Genomic DNA, 10,893 nt, shown 5'->3' with positions numbered 1-10,893 from the left:
ACCCTTGCATGACATCAAACTGAGAACAACTTCGGGAGTGGGGGATCCTGTCATCCACTAGATAACAAGGCTGCCATCTTCACTTATCCATCTGTGCCCTTGACTGGGGTTCGGAATATCTGGCAAATTGACCAAACTCCGTCGCCATATGGCCTGGGAGTTGGATCGACGTGTGTGCTGTCGGAGCATGTCCTCACATGGTGGAAGCTGTGCTGATTCGAGCCCCCTCATGTGCTGCGGAACATTTGGTATCTGAGTTCATTAACTTTAGTCACTTTGGTATTGTGGCAGTAAAGTTGATAAATAAACTGCTGGATGATGCAGAAACGTCATTGGTAATGTTCCTAGTGATGCGAGGACATCTATGAACTTCTGATTATGCAGAATGATTTTCAAAACCTTCATTTTTTCCTTGTCTGGCAAATGCATTTGGGGGGGGGTGGGGGGTGTCACATCCAGTCCACGGATAAAGTCCTATCAAGGATTTGTCCATGGCAAAACACCAATGAATCATGCTTTGGATGCACAAAAGATGGAGAGACCAGTCCACCTCTGTCAGCATGCAGCAATCCAAGTAGAATATCAACCATCTCTATGTATGTCATCCAAAATGATACAAGTTGACCTCTGTTGTGTCATAAAACTTTCACGTCAGTGAGAAACAGGTCAAGAATCGTCCGGCAGGATTTGTTCGTGACAGCAGCATCATGTGTGGTGTAACAAATGTTCTGGTGAAGCTCAGACACAACCCAAATAGTCATTCAACTTTGGCAGATCTTCAGCATGGTTGGTTTCCAACCATTCTCCAAAGTCTGACCATGTCAACTTGTGAAAACGGACAGCGGGGTTGTACTGTTTCCCCTCAAGAAACTTGATTGATTCAACTGCAATGACAACTGATTCCACAGCCAAATCTCAAAGTCCAGCATCCCCAAACATCTTACCAACTGTAGACATCAAGTTGAAGATCATATGGAAGTTCCCCATCATCAGCACAATTTCCCCATACCTTTCCAGATGTTTCCATGCAATTTCTGTTGCCTTTGCATGCAGTGCCTGATCCAAGACAACTGCAATACTCTCAAGATGGAGAAGTGACTGGATATAAATGGACTGTCACAAGATTTCCTGGATGATTGATAATTCAGTTGTGGGTGCGTTAATTGTAGGCAGGTATCCTATCGCATCTGCCATCACTTTTGTGCTCTCGTTAGAATGTTGAATCCTGTCCAATAACTCGTATTCTCAGATGTGTCATACACGCACACCAAGATCCACAAGTCTGTTGACATGCTCTCAGTGCTGCACTCGCATGCATTGCAGCCAGGTGTGGTAGTACGATTGCGGGTGGACTGTTCTTTTTCCCAAGAACCTTTCTTGGCACTTGCGCACCCGGTGCCATTATTGTGTGCTTCTTATCTTTCGTGGAGGCAGTCGTGACTGATTTTGGTGGCACACACAATGAGGATGTTGGTTGAACAATGATACCATTGACAAGATGTGAGTTTCTTGCTCCACTTAGGACTTCCTCTTTCCTGTCAATATTGTCATGTGCAAGCACCATTGAGATGAATGGGAGGTAGTGTCAAACTCGACGTTTTCCAGCTTTTCCATACATAGTGTTGTGACTTCTTCTTCTTTCGGCTGCTCCCGTTAGGGGTCGCCACAGCAGATCATCCGTTATGATCCGCATACTGATTTGGCATAGGTTTTACGCCGGATGCCCTTCCTGACGCAACCCTGGTCGCCTCTTACGACACAGGGATATGGATTGGGTTTCGCCATGATGCCGGGCTGCCCTACACCCTCTCATAGCGCGGCCCAGCGCAGAGCAGAGCACCCGTCCTCAAGCGATCCTCCAACCCAAGCCTCCGAGTAGCTGGATTACAGGCGCACGCCACTACGCCCGGGATATACATAGTGTTGTGACTATTTTGTTCTAAACAAGATTAGGTACAGGCGTGAAGACACACTTCTACAGCACACAGGTACATCCAACTACCAGGTGGCCATATGGCAAAGGAGTTTAGTCAATTCACTAGTTATTTCTAACCCCAGTCAAGGGCAATGATGGACAACAAGTGAAGATGGCAGCCTCGTTATCCAGTGGATGACAGGATCCCCTGCTCCCAAAGTTGTTCTCAGTTTGATGGCGTGCAAGTGTGCTAGCTCTCGTCGGACAACTAACTGCTCATATATCATTAATGACGTGAAATGTACAGTAGCGTTCAAGTTGCATACTTGCTCCAACATGGCCAGTGATGATGAGAAGCCAGAGCATGACTAGCAGGACTCGTCAGGTAGTGATGACGAATGAAAAGACATCGACATCAGTATGTGAGTAATTATCTGAAACGTGAAGAACAGCATTAGAGCTCATACTTTCCTTATATCTGCATGTCAAATAACATAAATATTTATGCCAGGTGTAGAAAACTGTGTGAGAAAAATGCAAATTGACATTTTTTTCAATTATTTCGGAATCCAATGGACAAATATTTACAAAAGCGATACTCGCTTGTGACAAATTTTATACTTAACATATCTTGTTAAGGATTGTGTATGCTTCAGATCAGCTATTGTAAAGTTATAGTCAATTTTCAGAAATTTGATCAAATGAGGCAGCCATTTTTCAATATGGCTGCCAAAATGGTGTTTCGCTACTCTTTCGAGATGTCCAGCACATTTCTTTATTTACTACAGACAACCTAACTGGAAAATACGGTGGCTTTTAGTCCCCCTTTCTTGTGGCCAACTCGTGTCTGGCTCATGGACTACTAGTTATCTCCATTTGCAGGTTTCAACCAGAGGAAGCCATCCTTAAAAATCAATGTAAACAAGGTAACAGTGGTATGGGGATGGGCTTCCTCTTGGTTGTTATCTCAACGTCTGGGTTTCCATGTGTGTACTCCACAATGTATTTTCGAAGAGTAGACCAATTTGTGTAGGTAGCCTACTACCTGGGTTAAATTTGAAATTCCAGCCAACATCTCAGTCAACAGATTGGGGATTTGCTTAACTCCTTAAAATTCTGAGTATGCTGCAATAGAGAGTAATTTCTGTAAATACCATCATCATAAACATTTGATCATGTGCGTTTGGTTACTTTTATTGCCTTTTATTACAAGTAAACATGATAAATACATTTTTAAATTTTTTTTTAAACATGTCTGTTCCATAAAACTCAAATGTGATAAATAAAGTCATTAATATAAACACGAGTTTCTGAAGATATGAGTGAAACCATAATTGGAGCCAATGTGGAGCATCATGTGTGCCAGTGGTGATGAGACGAGGATCGGAGAAAGTTTGAAATTTTCTTCACAACACATGTACTGTATTCATAAAGTGTAGTTTGTATTGCAATTTCACTTCAATTTGTTCTATGCCATAGACGAACATTATAATAATCTCGATGTTTAAGGTTATCTTCATCGAGGATTAAAAGTGGTAATTATATTTGTTATCTGTATTTGAACTCCAAACAGGACATTGCTGAGGAAGTGCATTTTTCTTTAAGCTGGCTAGTTTGGGTTTGATTCCCGGCCAGACGATAAAGTATAAACTGTTGGATTGGTGCTGTAAATTCAATTTTCAACAGCACCTGTGTATGAGGTACACTCAAATTGTTATTGGAACGACGTGAGGAAACACCAGGGGTTTTGATTTTATATATATATATATATATATATATATATATATATATATATATATATATATATATATATATATATATATATATATATCTGTGCTCTGCCATTAAAAAAAAAAAACTGAACAGATAGAATTGATAATGTAATGGTTGGACTGTTCCAGCGTTCGTTCCAAGTGACTTTTTGGCACGAGGGATGTACAGAACACGTCACTAATAAATGCCTCATGCAATAATGATTAAGCACATGCAAATTAAATGAGGTGATCTGAGGGGTTGACTCGAATATAAGAAAACCCTTAGGGTTTAAAATGTGACACGAGGCATTTTGAGCAAATTTGAGTCTTTCTGAGACACCAATGTGTGGATCATCCAAACTACACACTGATTATATTCTTTAACTGGAACGACACTCAGGAGAGCACATACCTCCACATCAGGCTCAACTTTTTATGTTTTGTAGTCCACTGATAGGCCAGATCTGCATCTGGACCTGAACCAGATTCTAATCTGCTTGTTCTTGTCATCTACCCAACTCATCCACCAAGTTTTGCCATAACCTATCCACAACTCTGAAATATCGTGCTATATCGTTTTTGGCCCTTCTCTCAATGGTGAAGAATCACTTTTTAAAAATTCTCAGATCTGGATCGTCACCAAATCCGAATCGATTCATTCTTGTCACACACCCAAGCTGTCCACCAAGTGTCATCCAAATCCGTCCACAACTTTTTGAGATATCCAACTCACAGACAAACAAGGGTAAAAACATCACCTCTGTCGTCGTCCGGTGACATAGGTAACAATCCATTACAATGCCACGTATGTCAGATAATGAGAAGAATCAAAGCTTTGGACACCTTCAAGCAGAGTCTTCCATTTACCATATCGCAAGGCTCTAACATGAGGAGAGGAACTGTTTGCCTTCAGAAGACGTTACCAAACCACTGGACCAACGAGATAGACGAAGTGGACATTCCAGGATTAGGACTCCCACACAGGACCGATTATATTTGCTTAACCCATCTACACAGTCCATTTCAAACTTCCCAGAGTACTGCGCGAACACCTCGAGGCAGTGATTGCTGCCAGGTACTGAGATTGTTACTTCCGCATCAGATTCCGATGTGAAAACATTTGCCACAATGCAGTGTTACTTGGTTAGGATCGAGTGAAATGGATATGTAATTATTCAGCATTGATCTCTGTCAGAGGTTTGCAACTCATCTGTGTCCCGTAAATAAATCACATCAACAACAATCATGTGTTCGTTTTTTTTCTGGCTTGTAAACTTTCATACATACTTGGAGTACATACTCCATTATATATATAAACTAATTCATTCGTAAACTTGGTCGTTGTCACAAGTCCGTTCATTAATCAATAATTTGATGCCATTTTTGTAGCATTAATGGTGAGGCATAAATGTTTTGTGGAGGAATACATTAACTGTCACCACATATACGACCATTTATTTAATTATTAATTCCAAAGTCGTTACTGTCACACCTGTGCTTTCCCCTTACAAATACATTTAACAGCACCAGGAATTGTTCACTCTTTAAAAGTTAGTCTGAGTGTGTTCATTTCATTATATCAACTTTGATTATTTTATTTTAAATCTACATTTTTATATTAAATACAATGTTATTGATGTACGACAAAATAAATAATTTAATGGACGAAGAGCAAGCATTCTTCATGGAACTTTACCAGAGCAGGATAATCCATACGTGACGCAATGAACCACAATTATCAACCGCACAAAAGGAAAAAAAAATTAAATGTGAAAATAAGTTCATTATTTTGTCTTGTGCTTGTCAAAAGCAGATTGCCAAAAGCATATAATTCGATAATATTGAGAATGGGACACAAATAAGGTTCATTTGTTTTCAAAATGATCTCAACAGGATAGCAGCATCATTGTTAAAGACTATGCAAGGTGACTTGATGGACGACTCTACAATATGTCATACAGTGCAGTGCCCCTTCCCTTTGCTTGGCAGACTGCAGCTGCATCTCTGCTGATTTTGAAATGATTATAGACACTGGTCTGATCAATAGAACATGTCCTTCAATCATGGAGAATTGCATAGTCCTACCCTTTCACTCCAGAATGATTATCAAACGAACCCACCTATTTTCATGGTAATCCACTGGAAGAGGTTCAGTCTCTTGAAATTCTCAGCCTCACCATCAGTCATGACTTTTCCTGGGGCGATCACATAGCAAAGCTGGCCTCAAAAGCCAGCTGCAGACCGGGCGTTGTCCGTCGATCCAAGGCTTTCTTTGGAAAATCATAGCCACTCGTATACGAGGTGTGTTCAAAAAGTATCCAACCTTAATTTTTGGTACGTAAACAAATGAAGCTAGGGAGGCGTGGTTTGGTGCACGTATGTAGGCGATCCTAATTCATATGCGTGAATATTTTCCCGCCTGCAGAAGCTGTCAGTCGCCGACAGACCGCCGATGAGTGAGGAAGTGAAAGTGAGCGCCGTCAGATTTTCGTTTTTGACAAAATGACGGAAAAACTTGAACAACGCTAATGCATCAAATTTTGTGTAAAGCTTGGCGATTCCCAAGTGGAAACGCAAGATTCAACAGGCCTTCGGGAACGAAGCAATGGGCACCACACAGATAAAAGAGTGGTACAACCGCTTCAAAGATGGTCGCACATCAGTGGAAAGTGAAGCACGTTCTGGTAGGCCCTCAACATCCCAAAATGAGATCGTCATTGACCAAGTGAGGACCCTGCTGATGCAGGATCATCGAATCACGATCAGAGAACTTGCAGACGAGGCAGGCGTCAGCATTGGATCCGTTCATTCCATTGTGACTGAGGATTCGGGCTGAAGGAGAATCTCAGCGAAGTTCGTGCCAAAGCTGATAACGATCGAGCAGAAGCAACTCCGTTTGGAGATCGCACAGGACATGCTGGAGACTGTGAACAGCGATCCCAACTTCTTCAACACAGTGATCACTGGCGATGAGACCACAGTGATCCGTCATTTTGTCAAAAATGAAAATCCGACGGCGCTCACTTACACTTCCTCACTCATCGGCGCTCTGTCGGTGACTGACAGCTTCTGCAGGCGGGAAAATATTCACGCATACGGATTAGGATCGCCTACATACGTGCACCAAACCACGCCTCCCGAGCTTCATTTGTTTACGCACAAAAAATTAAGGTTGGATACTTTTTGAACACACCTCGTATGCAAAGCCTTTGTCTGTCTGTAGCTCAATGGAGTGTTGCTCCCAATTTATATGGGCTGACACCCCAGCATTATGTGTCTTTCCTGGATTCTCTGACATTTAAAAGTATTAGCACCTCTCATAATGAGGCTGAAGGTCTCTGTTTTATACCATATATTCTCCAACATTGTTCCATCTGCTCTCAGTCCTCTGACCCTCCCCATCAACTGCAGGATGCACACATTCTTCCAGTAACTCCCTCTCCTGGTTATACTTCCAAAATCCAAGTTGACTGCACACCTCAAATTGTATATTCTCACTTCTCCCATCTATGGAACCACCTTCCAGAGGCTGTTCTGTCTCGCTCCTCCCACCAGGGCTTCAAGCAAGCAGTACACCACCATCTCTCGTCTTCCCCAATACGCGACTTTTGAAATTACGTATGAATGCTAAATGGGGCCTTTTGTGCATGCACTGTGTGTGTGTTTACACTGACTCGGTTTGGCGCGTCGGGTACTTTTAACCTGTTATTACGAGCACGACCTCTAACTCAAATGCCTTTTAAACATAATTTTCAGAATTTACATGAAAGAGTGACAATTTCTTAATGGTTAACCATAACTGTTCTGTTCCTGACTGCAAATCAGACTCACGGGAATATAGGAATACGAGAAATATCCATGGATGAGAGGTGTCGAGTTAGTACATTACATCGTCGGCCATGTATATAAAACACACACACGCTTCAACATTTAGCAATAGATGCAAAAATCTAGTTGTTCTCTTGTGGTCCAGGAACCAAACAAATAATATATATATATATATATATATATATATAAATATATATATATATATATATATATATATATTTATATATATATATATATATATATATATATATATATATATAACAGCCCCACAACTCCCTCAGCACCCACCTCCCAACAGCATTGATGGTAAATATCATCATTTTAAACTTACCCTGTACATTTACAAGCCCCAGATATGTCCTTCCCATCGGTGTTCAGAAGCACCTAATCCAGATACACAGTCCATTCATTTGTAACGATCCATCAGGGGGTTTTTGTAGCACGTGCCCATCCACTCAGGCCTTGCACCGGCCCATATGGTCAGGATTATGTACTCCAAGCAGCTTCCCGTTTGATGAGCTGAGAAGGTTCTCCAAGTCTTTTATTGTGCAGAAGCACAGCCTGTTCTTTCAGGTACTTTTCCAAGTATTTTTTGGCTTCAAGCTTTGTGAGCCATTTCAGATGATAATCCTCAACTGAGACACACGCTAGATTTTCGCCCCAAATTCTGCAGTTTCCTGGGGTTTCTGCGCATGGACACCGAGCATTTTGGGGAGGATTGTCATTTTGAAAGCAGCGTATTCTGACTCATGATTTTCATTACCCCCCCCCCCCCCATAACCTTTCCTAGCTCAACCATCTTAATTTTACTTGCTTGCTTCAGTGTTCCCTTCCCTCTTTTCCTGTTCATTTGTTCCCTTGATGTTTGTCCCATTGTCAGTTCTACTTCACTCTTCCATGAGCATCACACCTGTAAATAATAAAAAAGGCTTGTATTTAATTCCCAAGTCCTTCATTTCTCCATTATTTTTTTTATGTGTGTGTGTACTTTGACTGTGTGTCTGATCAGACCTTTCCATAAGGCTTTGAGGACAATCAAATAAATCTTCCCGAAAGAAGAAATAACCTTCAATATCTGCATTACAACTGCTTGATCTACGATAGGTTAGTAACCCAAAAGAACAGTCAAGCAATCGGGAATAAAGAGGTTGTACCATTTACTGAAAACCATGATTACCGATTATTTTTCACCAGTATTATTTCTCAGCACCCTTCTCCCGTTAATATCCCAGTAATCAGAGATGCGACAAGTTAAATTAGATACTGGGTATAGAAATCAAATTCCTTCAATTGTGCGATTTGTTAGTGATAGTGAATGGTACTTTACAGGATTTAACAAATTAAAATCCTAAAGACCATATTGAAGAATATGCCTGGTATTGGCTCAATGGTTTGGGTGGTGGGCTTGGAATCTGAGGGTCCTGAGTTCAAACCCCACTCAGCTGTTGAATTAATACCAGGTGGGGTCAACTCAACCTGTCATCCTTCCGAGGTTGGCAAAATGAGTGCCAGCATGCTGGTATACTGTGTCGGAGTGGCGACCCGTCCAGGATTGTTCCCGATAGCCAAGGAGACTGCTTAAGCAGTACCAACACTCTGCACAGAGTATGGTCCAATGAATGGATATTGAAGAATGAGGTTTTTTTTGTGAATGGAAAGCATTTGTTCTTTTCATCTTCAGAACCTCAAACCAATGTTGGAAGTTTTCCCATAATCGCAACCCAGGTGCCCAGATACGAGTTGTTGGACGTTGTTGTCAGGTGAGATTATTTGAAATACTTTATCTGAATGCTCCTATTTCAATGGTACTTGGACATTTTGGAAGCAATTTTTGTTAACTGTTCCACATTTTTACAAGCTTATTGTTTATCAAATTCCCTGGATGTGATTTCTGCAGCTTGTGTGGTTTCTGAAACTACTTCTATTGAATCCTTTTTTGAGCTGTTGCCTTCAGAAATCTCTTTTTTGGCATCTTCTGCAGAAGGCTTTCGATTTTCAATGAGCTTGCTTACAAGGCTCTGAAATTCTTTGCTTGGTTTGTTTTTGAAGAATGAACCAGGTTGTGGTGCTGGACGCTTTCTGGAGCTAGAGGTAACTGAAACAGCATCCTGAGACAAATTGTTGTTTCTCCCGGAGACTACATTGGTCTCACCATGTGCAGATGCCACTGCACGCATAACATCACCCAAACAAACGTTTTTGACAGCCTCTTGTAAAATCGTTTCTTCCACTGGACTGTCCTCAGATGAACTCTCTGCTGATTGTACTTCTGGAGAAGCTGGAGGTGCTGTAAGATCTGGAGGTGCTGGAAGAACTAGGGGTGGTGGAGGTGCTGGGGCCTTCTGACGATTCTGCATCATCTTGGACACCATTGTTTGAAATTCTGCTGTTGGTTGTGGAGCTAAACGCTTCGGGATTGCCAGGCGGGGGGGCACAGGTGTGGCTTCATAATCTAACTTCTGGTTGTCATGCTCCACCTTAGAGATATCTGTTGCTCGTCCATCATCATCATTTGTAGGTTTAATAACATCTTTTGCTTTCTCCCCCACCCCTTCAATGTCCTGTGTTCCTACATTGTCACCTTCTGAAGTATCTGGCATTTTTACATCACCTTCCACCTTTGCAACTTGCTCAATGTCAGTATCGTCTGCAACTGCTGTCAATACTTGATCATTGACATCTTCCTTCACAGCTTCTTCTGCCAAACCACTTCCTTCATCTGAAACATTTACTGAATGGATGCTTTTTTCTTCATTTTTCTCGACTTGATCATTGACATCTTCCTCGATAGCTTCCTCTGCCAAACCACTTCCTTCGTCTGAAGCATTTACTGAATTGATGCTTTTTTCTTCATTCTCTGCTGTCTCTTCATCAGCTGGATGTTCACCATCCGACATTAAATCATCATATCCAGGGACGTCTGGTGGTTCAATGCCAGCTTCATCAGGCAGTGGAAACTCATTTTCATTATGCTTCTCAGGTGGTGGTACTACCTCTTCTTCGTTTGCAGTCTGTTGTGAGTGCATGACGACTCGAAGAGAGCCATTTTTGGAACTAGGCTTGCTGGAGGGATTGGCTACCTGTTCAGGATCAGTTTCTGCAGTTGCTGTGGAAGCTACTTTCGAGTTTAATATGTGGTGTTCAGCCATTTTGAAGAGAGCTGCAGACTCTATGGAACTCCCAGGGTTCAAGGTTTTCCGGATATTCTTGAGGTCTGCTTGCATCCGGCCAAGTACCTTCTTCACTTCGCCAATGCGGTATCCCAAGTCTGCCAGGGTGAGATAACCATCAGAGTAAACATATGCACTGCTTAATAACTATTTTTATGATCATTCCAGAGAGTTCACTCAGTGTCATTGGAATGTCTACTTGAGACTGTACCCCATAATAATGTAG

General features: G+C 41.7%; 1 protein-coding gene and 1 pseudogene across 1 annotated transcript in view; both read right to left on the bottom strand.

Annotated features, from left to right (window-relative positions):
• Window positions 1–1,765: 1,765 nt before the first annotated feature.
• Window positions 1,766–1,911, bottom strand: LOC147023376 (signal recognition particle RNA; annotated as a pseudogene).
• Window positions 1,912–8,637: 6,726 nt separating this feature from the next.
• LOC147023374 (short transient receptor potential channel 2-like) overlaps window positions 8,638–10,893 on the bottom strand; it is a 92,224-nt gene continuing 89,968 nt past the window's right edge. Inside the window, exon 14 of the mRNA XM_085888721.1 lies at window positions 8,638–10,765. Coding sequence (XP_085744847.1) covers window positions 9,357–10,765 — 1,409 coding nt within the window. The 3' untranslated portion in view covers window positions 8,638–9,356. The remainder of the gene's footprint in view (window positions 10,766–10,893) is intronic.

The sequence above is a fragment of the Eptatretus burgeri genome, chromosome 7 (genome assembly GCF_056783735.1).
Source record: "Eptatretus burgeri isolate ZD-2024b chromosome 7, Ebu_testis_v1, whole genome shotgun sequence".
Lineage (NCBI taxonomy): Eukaryota > Metazoa > Chordata > Myxini > Myxiniformes > Myxinidae > Eptatretus > Eptatretus burgeri.
The sequence above is the reverse complement of the archived record's forward strand: the minus strand, read 5'-3'. Positions and strand labels throughout refer to the sequence as shown.